General features: G+C 40.0%; 1 protein-coding gene across 1 annotated transcript in view; it reads right to left on the bottom strand.

Annotated features, from left to right (window-relative positions):
• Positions 1-22278, bottom strand: part of mtmr11 (myotubularin related protein 11) — a 49863-nt gene that overhangs the window by 23100 nt on the left and 4485 nt on the right. The window contains exons 2-6 of the mRNA XM_047361198.1: positions 11840-11909; positions 6651-6787; positions 5660-5729; positions 5275-5414; positions 4735-4819 (exon numbers count right to left, since the gene is read on the bottom strand). Coding sequence (XP_047217154.1) covers positions 4735-4819; positions 5275-5414; positions 5660-5729; positions 6651-6787; positions 11840-11909 — 502 coding nt within the window. The remainder of the gene's footprint in view (positions 1-4734; positions 4820-5274; positions 5415-5659; positions 5730-6650; positions 6788-11839; positions 11910-22278) is intronic.

Below are 22278 nucleotides of genomic sequence, written 5' to 3'. Positions count from 1 at the left end.
CATTGTGCAGGGCTCTGGCAGTGCTCCTTCTGTTCCTCCTTGCACAAAGGTGGAGGTAGTGGTTCTGCTGCTGGGATGTTGCCCTCCTACGGCCTCCTCCACGTCTCCTGGTGTACTGGCCTGTCTCCTGGTAGCGCCTCCAGGCTCTGGACACTACGCTGACAGACACAGCAAACCTTCTTGCCACAGCTGGCATTGATGTACCATCCTGGATGAGCTGCACTACCTGAGCCACTTGTGTGGGTTGTAGAGTCCGTCTCATGATACCACGAGTGTGAAAGCACCACCAACATTCAAAAGTGACCAAAACATCAGCCAGAAATCATCGGTACTGAGAAGTGGTCTGTGGTCCCCACCTGCAGAACCACTCCTTTATTGAGTGTCTTGCTAATCGCCAAAGATTTCCCCCTGTTGTCTTTTTCATTTGAACAACAAGATGTGAAATTGATTGTCAATCAGTGTTGCTTCCTAAGTGGACAGTTTGATTTCACAGAAGTTTGATTTACTTGGAGTTATATTGTGTTGTTTAAGCGTTCCCTTTATTTTTTTTTGAGCAGTGTATGATATTATATATACATACACACATACATAAATGCATATATATATGTGTATACATATGTATATATATATATATATATATATACACACATATAGATATATACACATATATATATATATATGTGTGTATATATATATACATATATATACGTGTATATATATATATACACATATATATACGTATATATATATATATATATATATATATATATATATATATATATATATATATATATACATATATGTATATATATATATATATATATGTATACACATATATATATGTATACACATATATATATGTATATATATATATATATATATATATATATACGTATATATATATATATATATATATATATATATGTATACACGTATATATATGTATATATATATATATACACGTATATATATGTATATATATATATACACACACATATATATATATATATATGTGTATATATCTATATGTGTGTATATATATATATATATATATATATATATATATATATAAAAATAAAGGGAACGCTTAAACAACACAATATAACTCCAAGTAAATCAAACTTCAGTGAAGTCAAACTGTCTACTTAGGAAGCAACACTGATTGACAATCAATTTCACATCTTGTTGTTCAAATGAAAAAGACAACAGGGGAAAATCTTTGGCGATTAGCAAGACACTCAATAAAGGAGTGGTTCTGCAGGTGGGGACCACAGACCACTTCTCAGTACCGATGATTTCTGGCTGATGTTTTGGTCACTTTTGAATGTTGGTGGTGCTTTCACACTCGTGGTAACATGAGACGGACTCTACAACCCACACAAGTGGCTCAGGTAGTGCTAAATCACCCTAATTATCTTACTTTATCCTGCCCAGGCTATTTCTACAGTACCAACAGAAAAGAACAAAATTACTTTGGTGTCATCTTCTTTGGAGCAGTAAGTAGGAAGGAAGGAGCTTCATTCGTCGCGCGTCCGTGACAAACTCAGGAATGGGCAACTTCTCCAATTTTGACAAAAGGGAAAAAAATATGATGGACCGTTGACTGTCGACTGGAAGAAAAACAAAGAGGAAAAATCGTGTCCTTGGAAAACCTTTGTGAGTAGTTTTACTTGAGTAACGCTGTACAGACGCGCCTTTGATCGGTAAAATAAACCTCCTGGTCTTCTTATCACAGGAAGATTTCTAGCTCTGTCAAGCTTCTCATGAGGTTGCCCAGTGATGGAGAATGGAGTGAAAACCCGCCTGCGAGCTTCTAATTCTCCAGTGGTGTGCTTCTGTTGTGTGGTAACCGGTTACGGTTACCAGCGGAGCGTTTCACGAGCCCTTATAAAGCTCATCTCCGCTGACGTCAGAGCTGCGATACATGATGGGAGGTGTAGTAGCAGTCAGTTTCCAGTCCAAATGGACGATGACCCAACACACACACACACCCACACACATAAAAGTTATCAGCCGTTAGAGCAGTTGTAATATTGATATCGTCCCAAATTTTAATATCAATGTGTCCCTAGTTTAAAATAATAGACTTGACAAGTTTAGAACGTTTGCAGTAGATGGCCTCTGCTTTCTATAAAGAAACTTTATTACTTATAAATCACACAATGTGATGTTTTGTATTTTTGTTTTAGATTCCTTCACTCACTGTTGAACAGTACCTATGATAAAAAGACTTCTACATGCTTTGCAAGAGGGAAAACCTGCAAAATCTGCAATGTATCAAATACTTGTTCTCCCCACTGTATGTCAGATCTCTATTTAATTGTTCTTTCAGTGACATTATTCTAGATTCAGAGGGCAAAACAGACACACTTGACCCTTTAGGACAGAGTTGAAGTCCAGGTCATCTAACTACTTGTTGCTTATGGGAGCTTGAATTATTTCAAGAGCTAACAGTCACCCAGAGCCCAGTGTAGCTTTAACAGACCTTGTTATAAAACTCAGAGAGGCTCCATAAATAGCTGCACTGAGAACTCTGCAGCTCAATTAGAGATGTTTATAACTGCAACAAACTTCTGAGGTCTGTTTTTATAACCATTAAAAATAATTCCTGCTTTTTGATATCATGATTGTACATTATGTTTTGGAGGTTTAATCTTTCCTATATTTAGCTTTCAAATCAATGTCAGCATGAGTCTGAGCTTCAAACTGCTGACAGATTTGCTTCCATATGGTTATGGTTTCAAAGCCAGTACTTTCATTGTGCCTCCACTTAAGAGAATCTTTCCAGTATCTGCAACTTGAGAAGATGTGAGCTTTATGTGTTATTGCACAGATTTTATCATATTTCCAATTGTATATTCTCCACAAGTTTGAGAGATCCAGCATCACATTCAGATGGTGTTACAGATGGTGGGAATGACAGAGAGGAAGTCAGAGATGGATGACAAACCGTGATCACAGATTTCTGTACATTCTGTCTTTAGACCAAAAGATTACCAAAGTGACAACATTTTAAATGCCCTAGAGGCCAACTGAAATGTTAAAACACTATGAAAATATGATTTTATGATTTATGTTTTTGGGGGTATTTATTCACTCAACTGGCTGTGGTTAGATTAAAGTTCAAATATGTGTGTGTGTGTGTGTGGGGGGGGGGGGGGGGGGGGGGGGGGGGGTCTTGATAAGTGTTTGGGATAATTTTCCTGTGTTTTGAAATAATCAACCGTTTCCAAACTGAGACCATCTGACCCAGTCCACTGGCCTCAGATGAAAAGAAAGTGCCAGGATGTTCAGAAAGAACCCAGGAGCCACTGAGCTCAAGGCTGCCATGAACTGGAAACTGCTTAAACACCAGTATTGCTGTCCACAGTGAAGAGGGTTTTACATTGCATTGGACAAAGGTTGGGCCATTTATGTTTGGAGGAGGCAAAGTGAAGCATTAAAACCCAAAACCTTGTGCCACTGGGAATCATGTAGCAGGCGCACCATATGCTGGGGCTACAGTCCTCAATGCAGCTCTCTCTGCCCCACTTCCTATACAGCTACGGATGAATAAAGGCCCAAAGTGACACAAAAACATCGTACAACAATCAAGTGTGGTGGTGGCAGCATCATGCTGCAGGGTTGCATTGCTGCTAGTTGTGCTGTTGGAAAACCTATCAACTGTTCAACCTCACCTCATAATATAAACAACTAGATGACTAAAAACAAGCTGGTGTTCCTATAGAACAATGATTTCCAACACACATCAAGGTGGGTTTGGAAAAAAAAAAAAAAAATCAGGCTTACATGAGGCTTATGGGATGGTCTTCTCAAGGCTCCGACCTCAGCATAACTGAACATTCATGGACTGTGTTTTAAAGCTACATCCATGCTATGAAACCAGTCAGTCAGTCATTTTCTACCGCTTATTCCATAGTGGGTCGCGGGGAAGCTGGTGCCTATCTCCAGCAGTCTATGGGCGAGAGGCGGGGTACACCCTGGACAAGTCGCCAGTCCATCGCAGGGCAACACACAAACAACCATGCACTCACTCATTCAAACACCTAAGGTTACCAATTAACCTAACAGGCATGTCTTTGGACTGTGGGAGGAAGCCAGAGTACCCGGTGAGAACCCACGCATGCACGAGGAGAACATGCAAACTCCATGCAGAAAGACCCCCGGACAGGAATCGAACTCAAAACCTTCTTGCTGCAAGGCAACAGTGCTACCAACTGCGCCACCGTGCAGCCCTGCTATGAAACCAAATAATTGAAATTCTACCACTGTGTACTCTGCAATTTCTACCAAGAACAGTGATCAAATATCCAAGCAGAGTTATGCCAAAAGCTTGCTGATGGCCACAAAAAGGTGGTCAAGGTCAGGGTGCAAAAGGGGTATCTAACCACATTAACCACAGTACTTTTGAACCACGTTGTATAACTTTGACCCCAATAAAAAACAAAATCCCAATAAATTCCCTCTTGTGCACCCAGTTGTTCTTTAAATTTAATCTCTGCCGTTGTAAATAATTCCACCCTGGAAAAAACATGTTTCAAATAAATTAAAATAGCAAAATAAATATAAACATATTGCCCAGATGTGCTCAGTTTTCCACATGTAAACAGATACATTGAATTCCTATCCTATTTACACCCTGGGGAAATAAATATGGAACATTAAAGAGACTGATGGGATCTTGAACCAGTTCCAGGAAGGGCATTGAGTGGGTGTATACAGTAAACCACTCACCTACACTCCCGAGGGCAGAGTTCTGGAAAGATAAAACGGATCCAGGTTTCAGAGGCTGGTAGGTCCTGGCGATGGTGTACGTTATCTGAGGAGGGAAACCACAGTGAGCCCATCAACAGGACAAAAGGTCATCAACTTTCAGCAAGGAGGCCCTGCAGTGGCAGATCAGAGGACTAGGGCACTGATGAGTGTCTTCATGCTGACGTCTTGTGGCTCTTAGATGAATGATGTACAGTGTGATAAGTAACCTGAGCATTCAATATTTTGCACAACACACACTCAGGCAAAGGCTGTGGTATGAAAATACTCTAGAAAACACAGCACATTGATCTATCAGGGTATTAAATAAAAAAAGAAAAGATTCATCAAAGACAGCACAAAGCAATGCATATTCCCAGTTTGAACTTCAACTAACAGGTGTGGTAACTTTCAACTGTGTGTTTCTGATAAGACTTTGGACCTGCAGAAACTGTGTCATGTCCCAGGGTGTGTAATAATGCTGTCATCGACCAAAATAGATAAGAAAGCCCTTGGACACACCTCTATGACCTGTGCATCAGGTGTGAGGCGGTCAAACAGGAAGCACATGACTCGCAGGTCCCGACAATAAAGCACCAGTTCCTCTGGAGTGAACTTCAGAGAGGAGTTTGGGGTCACCAGTTTGGTTCTATTTGGTCCAACTGAAGCACAAAGAAGAAACAAAACTACCAGTTAAACATTAAATCCAATAAGGCAAAATCCAAACAAAGATAAAACACTATTATGATTCTTCACCATACCCGCTATAAAACAAACTAAAAATTGAGGTAATTAATCAGCTTTAGATGGTGTGCACCATAACAGCATCACAGCACATCCTTTACAATAACCAATGATCAAGGTCATAGTTTACGGTACTACAAAGTGGGTTTGACGGGTTACTCACCAGCGACCACTTTCTCGATTGATGCCAGAGCCACGTCATGATCTCCCAGAAGGATTGGATCTGCATTGTCCTGCAGCGTACAGATGTTACACAGGAAACCCGATTTAGATGGTCAGGGCTTGCTAACATTGGCTCGGATTTAAATGGATTGCAGCATATTAACATATTTCGACATCAGTTCTAAGATGTTGGTTTTTAGGATGAAAATCTGTCCCTCCAGGTTTAAAAGTTGGACGATTGGACACCTTAGCTTTCAGCACCAATAATTCCAGGTTGTTGTTTCCTAGCTGACTGTCTTTCTCTGACATGTGGAAGAATGATGGCCCCTCTTTTGACCCTGTTGCTTTACTTCATTGAGGTTTGCATACACTAGCTTCTGCATAGCTCTCTTAAGGTGCAACCAAGCAGGATTTTGTCTGAACTTTGACTAGGACATTACAACACCTTGATTCTTTTCTTTTTCAGCCGTTCTGGGTCCTTTAGCTGCAAAGCAAGCCCAAATCATCATCCTTCCACCACCGTGCTTGACAGCTGTTATAAGGTGTTTGTGCTGAACAGCTGTGCTTGGCTTTAACTAAACATGGTGCTTCTTTAACATTTAACATGCCCAATGAGGCCTTGGCCTGTTAGCTGAGTCTGACCCTGGGATGAATTTGCAGGGGCATCCACTCCAGATTGATGGGTAGCAACAGTTGCTTATCTAAGGGCGTTACCAAGGGCTTGTAGCTTTCATAGGAGAGACTGAACTTGAACCAAAAAGATCCTTTGTAGCTCTTGTGGTAGTAGTAAAGAAGGATTGTTTTCAAACACTTGCTAAACTTTGATTTAGTGTCATTTATCAAACATTTAGTATTTGATAAATGATGTCACACTCTTTCATAATGTCCTGAAAACATTCCCACTGAAAGCTGCTGACTTTTTTGTCATGACATCATACTTTTACTCATTAAAAAAACACCATCTTTAAAGGTCAGTTCAACTAAAGACTCACGTCAGATTTGGGGCTGTCCTGGGGAACAAACGCCACTCTGAAGTGGGTACAGAAGAGAGTACCAGAGAGCCATCCTCTCCCTTCCCTGGCGGTCAGTTTCTTCCTCACCATGACAGTCCTCTGAAGGACACATTCACCTGGAGGTCAGACAGCAAAGGACCGTCAGAGACTGTGTGTTGAAATTCAGAAGATTTTACATCTGCAGACAACAGAATGACAAATTCTTTCTGTTATAATGCACTGTGTGGCTGGGCTTCAGTGAGGATCCACAACCGGAAGTGTACAAGGAAAGAACAGGATTGTTACAAGGAGTAAACAGCTGGGAGTAGGTGGAACGACATCCTCACACCAAAAGGTATGTCCTTGTATTGTTCCAAGTCGTCACTGAGTGTTGAATAAAGGCTCTGGGAAAAAGTGATCAGCTGTCTTCTACACATTACACCAAGTTATCATGGTATGGTTTGCAAACAGAGATGTGCGTAAACATACTCTTAAAAGCAGAAAAAGAAAGTACTTCAGAAAACACACACACACACACACACATATACACACACACACACACACACACACACACACAGGAGGAGGGCAGCACATTTCCAAGTCTCTCGCAGGAATACAAAAGCCCTGCCAGCAAGACTCTGAGCTTCCATGGCAACAGAGACTAGAACTGGGAAGGCGTGGAAAAATGATCTAGAAAACGTTTCAGTTTCACTCAAAAGATCAACAGAAGGTGAGGAGAGGCTGCTGTCACAATAAACCACCTGGAGAATGACAATGACTCCTTCAGTACTCATGTGAAAAGGAACAGGGACAGTCTTTGTGTTTTGGGCCAAGCCCAGTCTTTCTTCTCAGCTCGACTCTTCTGTGTTCCGGAGGAAACCATCATACAAACAGGAAATGGCCATTTTTGGATATAATACACTTGCTTCTGTTGCTGAAAACGAGGAATAAACATTTTTTGCCACCATGTTATGATTACACAAGAGAAGTTTAAATCAAGCAGCATAAACTGTAATTAAGCTTTGAACAACTCCAGATTGGACTTATGAATCCAGGCAGACTCTGAGCACAGGGAGAGAACAGCGTGTGGTTCTCTTTAAAGTGTCCTCAGGGAGCAACTGAGCTGAAAACACTCCTGCAGGCTACAGATTTTTAAAGGTGAAACAAACAGGAAGACAGAAAACAGGCATCTCAAGTTAGATTTTCACTACGAACTTTCTTCAAGCAGCTGATTCCTTCCAGTGTGAGTCAGCAGGACAAGTAAAGGTGTTAATGTCGCCCTTTAATCCAATAAAGTCTTTATGGTTTTCCCGCAGAGCTCCATTTGTAGTAGAACAAGCCCTTACTGTACTAAAACAGACCTGTTGCACATTTAGTTACCAATTAAAACAGGAAACCTCATGACATTTTCTGCTTATAACAAATTTATTTTATTATCCCAGGACAGTTACTAATAACTGGGTAAATAATCACTGTACTGTATGTGGTTGTATTAAACAATCGTGGACACATTTCTTGCATAATAATAATAACAGTAAAATACAATAAAGTAATTAACTTGCCATAAACTTAATCTTCATTGTGGACTCTTCATGATTAATTTGAACACTGCTTCTTCCAGAGTGCAATGATGATACAACATGCATGTGCAGAACTGGATGCAAGTTCAATTTATTGTGTGTTTTCTCTAATCCACAAGTGGTCAAACAGGCTCAAATATATTCATACTTTACCATCAAAATTAGTACAGTTCATTTATATGAACAAAATGCACAAAACTGACCTAAGAAAGTAATTGTGATGTGAGTTGGTTTCTCTGTACAGACATTTTCACCAAGCCTGAGGTCTGGGCTTTGAGTAGGCATTACAGAAGATTGATGTTACCCTGCTTAGCCACTCGAAAACCTGTCTGGAAGAGTTTTTTAGGATCATTGTCCAGTAGGAACGCCCAACTACATCAAGCTCAATGCATTCCAACTATATACTTTTGCCCGCAAGCTTTGTTTTTTCTTTACATCTGTGAAGTTTGATGTTTCACCACAGAAAAAGAACAATCTACATAAAGCACAAAAAAACCTAAATGAAGATAACATCCGGGCCCATGATGCAGTCGAGCCCCAAATGATTTATAACCCTGGGACATATAGATGATGTGACAGGAGCAGCAGTTATGGAGAAAAACAGCCAGTCAGTCATTTTCTACTACTTCGTCCATAGTGGGTCGCGGGAAAGGTGGTGTCTATCCCCAGCAGTCTATGGGCGGGAGGCATTGCAGTGCAACACAGACGCACACAGGACCAACAACCATGCACACACTCATGCCTAAGGGCAATTTAGAGAGACCATTTAATTAATCATGTTTTTGGACTGTGGGAGGAAGCCAGAGTACCCGGTGAGAACCCACGCATGCACGGGGAGAATATGCAAACTCCATACAGAAAGACCCCCGGCCGGGAGTCAAAGCAAGGACCTTCTTGCTGCAAGGTGCTACCAACTGCGCCACTGTGCAGCCCCCCGAAAAAATAAATAAATAAAAAACAGCTTTAATGAATAAAAATGATGTATAGCCTTCTCAATAATCAAAGGAAAGGGTTTCACTGACAGCAAATCAGACCATTTTCACATTTGCTTATCAGCATTTAGGATGTTTCCACTGGTATTTTTAGGTTAGGTGATGAGCCCCAACTCTGAGGCTGAAACGCCTCTTTGCCATAACCCTAATCTTCAGCTCCCTCAGGTTCAAGTCAGGACTCTGGCTGTTGCTATTACTTCCAGTCAAAAGAAACATGGTGATAAATCTGCCAGGGGTATGAACAATTCTGGGCTTAACTTTATTTGCCACTACATGCAAGCAGGATTTAAAAAAGCGGTAGGAGACTCCAGAACCACTCCAGAACCAAATACTCAGAGACTGGTTCGGTTTTAGCCACATGTTTCTCATTTTCCACCGAGTTGCGTGTAGAACAAAAGACTTCTGTACCCCTGGATCAACAGGGAGGAGGAGTGAAGACCAGGAGGGACCAGATTCCAGCGAGTTAAACTGATTAAAAGAATTAACAAAGGACAGAAAATATTATCAGTGAGATAAACAGTGTTAATATCATCCGTCCCAGAAGAAATTTCAACAACCAGACTCCCATGTCCACCACAGTATTTACTTTCTGCCCCAAATAATCCGGATCAACATAGTCATGTGCTATCTGGAAATCAAAACATTAAAGAAAGATATTCTAAATATTTTTCAGTTTGAAATCCTCTTTATCAATCAATCTTTATGCAATAAAACAAATATTAGTTTTTTCAAATGAAACCAGAGAATGCAAAGATCATCACTCTCTTGTTCATCAATTAACATCCTATACAGCTGACTGACAGCTTGTAAAATCCTCAGTAACATTAGACTGAGTAGAAAAGGGACTGTGAAGTTGCTCTGAAGGGGGTTCGGGCCACTGGCTTTGTGTGTGGACGGACAATGCATCCTCTCCTCCATTGGCAGCATTGAAATGGTACATGATCTACCTATGGCTGCTGGAGCTGTGCTGACCCGTTTGACCTCCTGCAGGCCAGCTCCGTTTCTGAGGTCTTGTGTCCCGGCGTCACATGAGAATACCAGCTGTGTTGTGAGTCCGGTAACTACTGACAGAACAGAACTTCTTCTGCAAACAGTTTTTCCAACTGTGAAACGCAAATTTACTTTTAACCTGCGTCTGATTTGAAAGGAAAAACATTTAGGTCTTTTAAAAATCTAAAGTTATTGACTCTACAATGATAAAACATAGATTATATGACCGTTTTAATATAAGGCATACCAACATGTTTGCATGAACCTGTAGAAAGGGATGACTGGTAGAAAGTAAGAGTCTGCAGGTGCAACATGAGCCTTTCACGTGGTGCAGTTACACAGACTCCTGCCTCCTCTGTCTGAAAGAGAACCTGCTCTTACTAATTGCCTCAACACTTAGGAGAAAATGCATAAAAATAAAATTTAAAAGATGGATTCCTCTACTTGAACCAGAATCATTTTCCAAATTTCATGTAATATTTACAAGCAGTAGCTTTAGCCGAGAGGTTGGAAAATGAAGAATATACATCATTAGTCATCTGCCCTTCCTGTCAAGGACAGCTGTGATTTTAATCTAGCTGGAATGAAGGTGAAGAAAAAGTCAGAAAATAGTGAGTGGTTTTTAAAGGAGAAGAAAGGTTGACAGCCAGCACAGGCGAAATTAGATGAGGCCAAAACCGTCAATTCACAGCGAAGCTTTCAAATTTAAGGATAGAAACAGTGGGAATATTTGTCGTAGACAACAAGCTTTTGGAAAAGTTTCCAGTGAACAAAAGAGGAAGAAATATTAGCAAAACAGAGAAACTATCATATCTTAGATCAACTAACACTTTGATGCTTCAGTTCTCTGAGCACTGTGAGATTTCTTTGCTGATTTGAAGAGACAAAGAAAAGCTACCAGAGTTGGGCTTGTGCAACATCTCACACTAATGTCATTTATTTTCCTGCAGTTATGCACAATCCAACAATAAATGCCTGGGCTCAGAGGGCGGCAGAGGAGATACATTCAAAGTTTGAACAGATTTAAATGTTTTTTATTCCATAATTTAGAAAAACTGACATTTCTAGACTTTTTTCCAGCGGTGTTTGAGTGCAACACAATAGAGCTGGGTTTTACCATCTCTTTGTTCCACGAATAGTGACGTTACAGAGTGGTGAAGTTGTTTTCCAATTCATCTGTGAGGTAAAGGGTTATTCTTCCTGCTTTTTAGCCTCTGGAACATCTAAAGGTTAGTAGCTGTGGAGCACTGAAGCAGCCCTGGTTGACCTAGAAGCTGCTCTTTACCGCTGAGCAGAAATCATCTGATTGGACCAGAAGTGTTTTAAAAAGACAACTAGTTAGTCTAATCTCTCCAAGTCAGACCAATACTAGGGAGTGTACCTTTGTTTTATAAAATGTTTAGCACATTTAGCATCTTCCTGTTTACAGACCAGCCCTTCGGTGTGTTTTTCCACTTTAGTCTGTTACATCTGACCATTACAAATAAATACCTGAATTAACATTAATTTAGCTGAGTTTGGATTTATCTGACATTTTGAGATTAACTACAGAAAACTAGGTGGTTGGGTGAAGAGAAGTCAACCAAATAAATCATCAGTTGCATCTTCTAGTACTGAACAAGTCTACCTGGGAGACACCGGAGCCCAAACACATCTCGACTCCTTGCGCTGGTGCTACTCTGGCTCAGCATCCTCTCCTAAATGAAAAACACAGAAGACAGGATCAGAACCCGTTCCCTGTTTGACTGAGACGTCAACTTGGTACAACGATCTGCGTGTGTTTAAATGAATCTCACAATATTTAACAATTAAAAAAATTTATGAGTAAAAATTCTGAATTAATGAAAGAATAAAAACAAGGAAGGAAGTTTTTTTAACCTCGAAAGCAAAGGGCCATAATAGAAATTTAGACAAGATACATTACATTATATAACCTAAATAACACAAGAACAAATCGAAAAGATAGCACGAATATAATATCTGTATAGTTTTCATAATGGCTCATTAAAAAGGTGCACATCAGCTGTAAAATCACCTTGTATCCAATAATGTAACATGTTTGACCATTTTCAGCACCATCTTATAAAATTCATACATTCACTCAACACAGTAATATAGACATGTTTACATGTGTTACAGACTTGTTCACAAGTAATTTCCGAGTCCATGTTTTATTTTTAAATCCAAGTCATGTTTCAGATCTTTGCTAAATTAAATAAACATGTTCTCATTAAATGCAAGTCATCTAGTCTGTATATTTCCCTTTATGCTGTAGGTCAGTAATTCAAATACCTTTGACTATTTTCCATTATGACAAACTTAACAAATGAACAATTCACTGTTATTGTTCAAAATCATTTACCTCATCAGCAACGACATTTTAGTTTAACATTCCATTCAACATGAGAAAAAATATTTATATCAAAGGTATATTGTTAATAATACTAATAATAAATGTACACCATTAGAAATACAAATGTGTAAAAGATTACAACCTGAACACAAGAAGTGCTTTTATCTTAATAAGCAGGAAGTCCCTTTATAGAGACTAGCGTGGTGGAGGTAACCAAATTTAAATTGTTCTGAAACGGCCTGAAGTTATTTACTACAGAGTTTGGGTGGAGACCTCTGTGTGCTCACCATTATGAAGCTGCAGCTAACACAAACAGCTTCCCACAAACCATTACCAAGCCACTGCTTATAAGCATCAGTAGATAATAAGTCAAGCGCACCTTTTCACAGTAAAACATGAGCCTGCAGCAGATACCTGTGGGAACTGAGGTCTGCATCTTACATAACAGCTCCTTTTCACTCCTGATTACATGAGACCCAAGTCCAAGACCCTGTCCAAGTCAAGTCTCGAGTCTTGAGATCATCCCTTATTCCCACGGATGCCTGTTCTAAAACTACTTACTTAAACACCCTCTAACCCCATTCTATTTCATAGATTAGGCCAGCAGAACATTTTTATTGTAACTTAAAGCTGCAGTAGGTAACTTTTGTAAGAAAATTTTTATTTTTTTTACATATTTGTTAAAAGTGTCACTATGTCCTGACTGTAAAATATAGAAGAAAAAAAGAAATCAAGCACCTCTGGCTCCTCCCAGTGGTCCTAATGCCATTTGCAGAAATACATCGCTCTCGGTCAGAAACAACCAATCAGAACCAGGAGGAACGTGTGTCAATCAAGCTAGTGTCCGCACTGCTCACACCCTCCCCCACAAGATTGCCGGTGTGCTGCAGCTCTGCTAATGGTGATGTGCTAATAATGTGAGGACCAAGTTTGTAGTCGAAGTATAGGCAGGCCATAGTCAATGTAAAGCACATCACTGATGTTTCATCCCTACCAGTGAATGTGTCATAGCAGTTTATTTGCCATGCTTGCTAGCCTCCATGTTTACGGTAGGCTCCACTGTGAAAGGAGGGCTGTAGCACAGCAGGGAGCAAAGGGGAGGGACCTGTGAGATGTGCTTGCTCAAACTTTCAGGCTAGGTCTACAGTTCTCTCACAACTCTCTTCTGCAGCTGTGAGCCACAGACCTCTCCAATTGTTTCTGCATGATACACAAATTTAAACCAAATACCACACTCAGCTCACTGGGACAGAGTCCTGACCTTTGAGCTGGACTTGTTCCGCTGGTCCCATTACCCGCCACCACCCCACACACACACAAACTCAATCCTTCAAGGTTCTTAGTTTCCATGCAGTCGTAATGTTTTTTCCCGGCTTTTCACATCGTCCCGAAGTCTCGGGAAGTCAACAAGCAGAATCAAGCAGAGCCACAAAGACTTTTCATAACCAGTCTGAGAGCTCACTGGCACATATGCTTTCACTTAAGTTTGCTACTAACCCCCCCTACCACCAGTGAAGGCAATCTACATTTATTGGCCTGAACACCCATAACACGCTAAGAGGGGAGCAATTTGATAGGGTGGGGTGATTATACAGGTGGTGTTGAAGCTTTTAAATAGAACAGAGAGAGAGAGGAGTCTGAGTTTCGATCCAAGAAAACAACAAACTGCAGAGCCTCAGCAGTTTTGACTGAGCTCAGCCCACGACAAAACAATTTATTACTGTTTCATTAAAGGCACCGGCTTTATCATGAAATACAAGCTAGTGTTTGAGTCAGCAAGGATGTGTGAACAACAACAAAGAATTCACTCAGTCGACAATGTTATGCTAACCGTTCTGCAGGGCGGTGAAATCTGTTAGCAGCCTGCTGGTGAAAACTGGAGACTTTAAGCTTCATGTAGAACAATTAACACAGATGACCCTTGCTCTATGAGAAGGTTGCAAAAATCACACTTAGTCATAGTTGCTTGTCTTCTCAGAAGGTGAGAGCTTCTGTTTCCCTAACAAAAAACAGACACTCTGCAGCTTGTTGCCTATAAAAACTCTGCATATACCTGTGCTGAAAATATAAAGTAAACACTTTCTGACAAACTAAATTAGAGAATGAATGATTCTTTACACTGAGCACAGAAAAACATTAAGCGAGCACTTTTTTCTGATAATCCTTGTAGCACAGTTAGGCCCAAATGTGCCCACAGTTTCTGCAACGTTACCGAGCTCGTTAACAGCCAGAAAGCCGTCTGGATGGAAAATCCAGCTCAGAAAAATAACTTTTTATTACAAGGCAGCACAATAAAATTCAACTTCATTGTTCCTTTTTCCCCTAGTAAGGCTTTAACACGCCAACTCTTCCTTTCTGTCTCTACATCCACACCCACAGAAAACCCACAGCTGAATTCCTCGGGTCCTTTTAAGTGGATGGAAAGCCTTTTGTTGTTTCGAGTCGGGTCAACTGAATCAGCCCTCTGAAAGCTGCAACACAAGAGAGAACAGCCAACACTGCAGTAAACAGTGTTCAAAACCTGACGCCATTATCAAGAGGTTTTCTACATGGCACCAGAGATAAGAGAAATGGCCATGAGGTTATGTCTTGGCATAAAATTAATGATACAGTGGTCAAACAAATGCTGCCCGAAGCCTCTGAGCCATATTACCCCTAAGATTCATATTCCCGTGGTTGTTTTTCCCAACAATACTTTCACAATGACTCTTTGGCTTCTAAACTGCCATTATATGGCTCTCACTGCCTCCTCCTCCCCCCACATGCTACCTTATTGCCCCACTTCTGCACTGCTCGGTTCCCTCCATTTATTCTAACCTGGCTGCAGTTTCCATTCCTCATGCTACTGCAGACACTGCTTGTTCCTGGCTGTGGAAGGCACACACACTTCTTTCCCTTAACAAAAACCTTCTCAGAAAAACACAAAGACAGTTTTTTTCCCCATCCATGGTCCACTGGGTTTGATAAAGACTTGCAGAACTACAACAAAGTTGGCATGTAAAGTGAAAGCACAGTTAGAAGACTAAACAAGTATCGCATGTTTGGAAGAATTAAAGGAGAAACCGTCTGGTCTCTAAAAAGAGCAAGACAGCCAAGCAGAAACAGCCAATCATTTATTTAGGATCATATGTTAAAAACTGGCCCTGTTTAGCTCATATTTCTTGTCCAAAGTTAGCCTGATAATGTTGAAACTCTTCTGTATACCAGCCTGTTCTAGAGTGAAATGTGTGCCTGACTTTCAATGGTCTAACAACTTTTTAACCATATCTTCCTGTAGAAGTTTTGTCACCCTTAACTTTACAACCACATTTACAAACCGTTTAGATGCAAGGGAACAGTCTTTTCTATTTCTTTTAAACATTTTTTGCATAGGACGCAAGCCTTAGACGTGCAAAGGTGAAGATAGGCCTGAGAAGTCTTCTAATCATCTTGGTGCGACACGAGGTGGAATATACGGGTGAAGTTAACCTACGACCCATCTGAACTGCAGAGGAAGAGAGTCACACAGATGGGATGGTGAGCAGTTGTGAAGTCGAGGAGATTTAGTACCAGTGGCCCCATTATACTATCTATATTAAGGGTGTATTCACACTTGCCACTTTTGGTCCGCTTTAAACGGACCAGGGTTCGTTTCCCTCCTTGGTCCGGACCTTTTGTGCAGGTGTGAATACACTCAAGCGAACCCTGATCCGGACCAAACAACCGGACCGAGACCAACTTTTTGAGGTGGTCTCGGTCTGCTTCCAAACGGACTCTGGTGCGATTCGCTTATGGTCTGAATACAAACCGGCCCCGATCCGAACCAACTACAAAAAGCGTACGTTTCTTTGGGCATAAAAAGCCACCGTAGCCGGTAGCAAAGGTGTGTGTTGTAAGGTAATCATTACCTTACCTGATAAGCTGTGTGTTGCTTAGCAACGCTACTGGATTGTTGTGGGACAAGGCACGTAGAGAACGTCGGCGTTCAGCACGCATTCTCCGACAGGGTTCCAACATTATAAATAGAACGTCTCAAAGTCTGTGTTGAATGAGCTGCTCTTCACCCTCACAATAATATTGCAGCTGTAATAACGGCACAAACATGCAGAACAGAGGTGCTGCACGCAGCACGTCTACAGATGTTTACCTAAATGTCTGGGTCTGTGTTCTGTCCCGCTCCCGTCATTTCTGTCCAATGGGAACAATGATCGTCACCCGCGTGGCTTTGTTTACAAGTAATAGTTCACTTGCAAAAAGTAAAATGTGAAAACAAACCGCACCAAATGAAAAAAATAAAGTTCGCTTTTGGTCCGGACCAAACAAGCGGACCAAAGGACTTTCCTGGTGTGAATACACCCTTACTGCTAACTCTACTCCAGCTTCAATTAAGCTTGCACACATCACGGGACGTGGGTGACTCAAGTAGTAGACTTACGGAAGGCAGATAAAGCTTAAAGACTTGCTCGTCTCTGCAGTAATTTGCCAGGACTAACTTGTGAAAAAGCTTTTTAATTTAAACATGGACTCCTCTGTGTTAAATGTGAATCAACAGGACAATGATTCCAAATGCAGCATCAAATCTACAAGAAAATACATGAATAAATTAAGGAATCAAGGTGGTGCAGTGGCCCAGTCAAACCTTTACCTCATTGAAGTGGTGTGGTGAGACCATAAAATGTCTGCAAACCTCACTAATGTCTCATTGCTGGCAAACAGACATAAACTCTTCGAACTGGATCCAAGAGTGTCATACAATCATCGATCATATGCACCAAGTTAAGTATGAATGAATTACTGTTCGTGTACCTGGTAGATTCATTCATAAACAGGATAATTAAGGTACAAGCGTTGCTTGACTTTCTCTCTGAGGCCTGCAGAAGCAAACTGTGTTCCAGAGAGTTCCCAGCAGAGACACTGTCTCTACGACGCCAAGTGAAGCAGTTTCCCAAGGAAGGACAAGGCATCACCGTGGTTACGGCAGTTAACGTGCAGTGTGGTCAGCAGACAGAGCGAACCGCCCAGCCAGAGCTACGGAGGTTAGCTGTAGCTAACCTTTTGTTCACAGAATTTCTTCAAACTTCGTCGTCGCCCGGACAACTTTTACTCAGCACGGTTCAAACGAGGTTAGGGGTTTGGGCAGAGAGAAGTGATTTAGGATGAAATGATCTAAACATTTTCATTTTATGAAGTTTGGTTTTGTTTGTGTGAAACTCAGCTATCTTGGTGCTAGTAGGCTATCTGCTCAGCAGGTGCTCAATTTTGTGTTCTGTGTTTGTGTGTTTTTAAAGTTAAGAAGAACTTTACTTGAAGGGTGATTTTAAACACAGAAGATTGATCATAACGCGCCGTCCGCGCTTATGCATTTTTAACCCATTTATTGATGGTATTTTTAAAAGGTGTGTTTTTGATTCTGGTGCTAAGCTATCAGCCTCCTTTGTTAGCTTCAACTGCTAACAGCTAAGAACACGTGCTAGCTGCTAAATAATATTTACCCAGAAAGGTTGTTAGTTTCAATCCAGTAAATAATAGTTCCCTAAACATTATTTCATTAAACCTGATAACTAAATAACACCATTAAGACCCATTTCTCCAGAAAGATTTGGTTCTTTTCCAAAATATTTCCTTAAATATTTTACCATTTCCTTAAATATTATTTTAATAAATAAAGGCAGCTAATTAAACACCATTGAGAATTAGTCATCTAGAAGGTTGGTTTTATTCAGAAGATCTTTAAAACATTTTAATAAAATAATATTTATCTGATCTTGCATTGTGAAGGGTTGTCTAAGTTGGTTCCAAGACTAACTTAACTTCATTTCCAGATTCTTCAAGATAATCCTTGGTTCTCAAACATAAACATTGCATGGTAATGTTGCATCACTCTTTTTGGTCATGATTATCAATCATCTTTAATCAACTTGTTTATATTGTACATAGTCCATTAGTCTTCCTTATTCTTTAATTCTGCTTGGTAGTTTAGTTGGATTGTTTTTAGCATAGTAAAGAGTTTGTTGATTGAAATATGTTTGACTTTGAGTTGACTTATTTTTGTTAATAAATTCTTGAAATTGTGTGAATTCATTCCATGTGTGTGCAGAGTTTATGCTGTTCAATAATGTCAGAGCTTGGATCACCCTTTTGATTTTGTCCTAATACCATCGCCTTACTGGGCTGGTATTCACAGGACGACCCTTAACAGACCCAAATATTATTTGATAAAACATTAAGGTATTAATATTAAATATTAAGTAATATATTCAGATTTATATTCACAACACATCTGTGATATTATACCACATTTACTATAACAGTAACAGAAGACATGACATTAATTTATTCATGCACTACACAGAGAAGCCCAAGGGCAAAGCACAAGAACAAAGCTGCCTCGAACAGAAGCTGCAACTCACAGTCAAATTAGATCTTCCAAAGAAAATGTACCTGCAGCTTATCTGTACTGCAAAGCCTTAGCATATGAAAATTAAAATAATGCTTTGTTTTTATCAGATAGGAATTCTTTAGGCCAAGATGTCTTCTACCTCAAGATTTTGCTATTTCTTGTCTTTTTCCTAATCCTGATCTAGATTTTCTTTTTTTGTGAGAAAATTCAGATAATAAAGCTGAATATTTCTATGTATTTGAAATGGTACTATGCAGAAATGCTCTCTTTCATCTGAAGCCAAATAGTATTTTCAGCCAAGACGACTGGATGTCACTAAACCAATATATCTAAATCCCTGCAGATAGGTTTGCAAAGCAGTGCAATGAATTAAAAGAAGGCATGATCTCTGTAACTCATCTCTCAACACAGCAATGGCTAAAACAAAACTCCAGTGCTGTGATTCACTATTATTCCGATGTCTCCCTTACCTGAAGCTAGACTAATAAACCCCATCCACACTTTCAAAAAGACAAATGGCCATTCTCAGAAGTACTGAAATTTTCCATTAGTATACAGCGGTGCTGGTTAATCAATCAACAAATATCAGATCAACAGACCTTCTGAGAGGACCATAGATCTGGCCAGAGGTTGAGAACTGCGTTTTGTTGTGCTCGGTTTAAGCTGAAGAAACTTTAGCCAGCTGTGGGACTGGCAGTAGTCGTGGTATTTGGCTGATATGGGAGCGGGTGTGTGCTGGACTGGCACGGTTTTATCAGGCTTTAATCTTTAGCCACTCTGAACAGCTCTCTGATGATCCATCGTCTGGCATTTCTAGTTCTGCTGAGCTTTGTGCAGTTTGTCTTTCAAGCTGGCTTCTTCAAAGTTGGATGGGTGGTGCCAACAGAGTGAACTCGAGATAAAAGTGCAGCCAAAACGAGGCCAAACATGCCCGCTATATAGTCAAAAAGAAGGCTTGGCCATCTGTATGTATTTACAGCTCCTGGACATTTCCTATTTCAAATGCTGACATTTTGTAAAAATGTCTTTGTAAATTGAGCCATATAGGAGGAGGCTGAAGTTATTTCAAATTCTACAGAAGGTGATTTATTTTTCTAAGCACTCTTCATATGATGAAGAAACTCAGAAAAGCAGCACAACGATAATTATAAAGTCTGTTGTGATGTTTTCAAACTAGCATGTCTGTTATCAGTCTATTTTTCTTCAGAGGAACAGAAAAATAATGTCAAATGCTGATAACGGTTGAAGGTCAAGTAAAATTCAGCAGATAAAATAAGTATTGAAGACAAATTGTTTTACTAACTATATTTCTAATATTCCCGTAGACATGAAACGTCAGCAACAGATCAAGTAATCCACACATTACAAATAACCCAATCCATTCCATAGATTACTTATATGTAATGGAGTGGAATGGTACAGGAATGTGCAAATAGACATGAAAAGCCAAGAAACCAGCTTAAACCTGTTAGTATTTAGAAAGCTTTCCTGCTCCTATCTGCAAAACAAAATGTGCTGGTTTAATATGGTCTCTCATTACCAAAGTATTAGAGAGGTACAAATGGTAATAGCAAAGAGACCTTTAAATTAAAGTCCTACTGTTGCAAAACATACTAACAGCAATAGTTACAGCTGCATTTCTAAATTTCTGAAGGTCCCAGTGATCGTCATTGGAGCCTTAACCTGGGTTTGGAAAAAACATAATTTCACTACAAACCAGTTACAGCAAGGTGCCCATCTCACAGCACAAGCCTCTACCACTGAAGAAAAAGTATTTTGAAGCTGGTTTGAAGTTTACTGCAGAAGATTTGGACTAGCATGTGAAGCAGAGATAATATTATCTGGCCAAATGAGGCCAAAGCTTTGAACGTCACTGCACACACACCATGTTTGGAGGAAGAATGGTTCTAAACATCACCAAAAAACACCAAACCACCAATGACGTTTGCAGGTGGGGGCCTCAGAGTGTGGGCTAGAATACAGCTTATGGAACTGGCAGAATTTATATAATTGAAGGATTGATGAATGGATAAATACACTTGGGCATTCTTGATAGGAATCTAAAGATAAAATGAATTTCCAGGCAAGACCACAGACCAAAAAACAGCCAAGAAAATCCTTAATTGGTTTCAGAGAAAGAAATTAAAATTGCTAGAATGGCCCAATCATTTCACCGAAGATCAGAATGCACACAAAGGATATCCAGAGCCTTCAAGATTTGAAGACAGTTCGTGTGAAGAAAAGGGTTATCATCACACCGCATCGATACATGTGAATAGTTTCTCCATACAAGAGACATAGTAGGTTATTACCACAACAGTATTTTCTAGAACGTTTTTAATACAAGTCCGTAAGTATGGTTAATACTTATTCTATGTGTCATTTCAATGTTTTAGCCAGAACTTCATATTCGGACTAATTTCCATTAATTTATTATGAAGAATGGCTCACCAGGGCTGTTGCCAACATCTGGTGTGAATTTCATGTCTGAAATATCAGAAACATATTTAGTGAGAAAAACAGACATGTTTGATACCCACTCTAAGTAGTTGTGGCAGTAGGCATCATATCTGCTGACAATAAAGGAATCAGTGACAATGCCATTTCAGCATCTTGAATAAGTACTCCTTTTTCTGAGGACTGAGGGAGTTACAGTAAACTAAGAAATATGATGGAAACACTAATGCAAGTTCTAGAGTTGTCTAAAGCAATACATACATGAAAAAGTAGCAGCCAGCAGGTCCTGCTGATCAGAATAATTAATTAGAAGTATAATGTGAGATCCTACAGTTCATACAGTTTCGGCAGTTTGGTTTAAAGCATTCAGACCTCTGTTAACACAATGCCAAATTAGAAAGACATCAGCAATGACCCACAAAGAAAATGGTTTTTGACAGTTGAAAAACGTTCGATTTCCAATCTTCTGGACATCCCAGCAAATTCATCCTAAAGGAGAAACAAGCAATGCTCAAAGATATGACAAAAAACCCCAAGAGTTTCATCTCAGGCTCTACGGGCCTCAGTTAGTGTGTTAAATGAGTTGATGAAAGTGAATACTCTGCTCATAAAGTTGTTTTCTACTACTTCAAGTGTTGCTGGAGTCTTCACCTCAACCGGATCTTTGTCCCTCTCCGTGCACCTTGGAGGTCAGTGAAGTTGTACCAGGCACTTCTGGGTCTTAAGAGTTCATGACAGAACCTTTTGAAAAAGACTGAACAGGTATGGTTGCTTTGGAAATGTTGAAAGAAATAGCCTGTTTTCGCCAAAACAGATATGGAAGCTCAAATCGGGTTTGCAAAGCTGGTTCTGAATAACAGCCAAGACTTCTGGAACA

Source organism: Girardinichthys multiradiatus, chromosome 3, assembly GCF_021462225.1.
Source record: "Girardinichthys multiradiatus isolate DD_20200921_A chromosome 3, DD_fGirMul_XY1, whole genome shotgun sequence".
Lineage (NCBI taxonomy): Eukaryota > Metazoa > Chordata > Actinopteri > Cyprinodontiformes > Goodeidae > Girardinichthys > Girardinichthys multiradiatus.
Note: the sequence above shows the minus strand (reverse complement) of the source record. Positions and strands in the feature narration are given on the sequence as shown.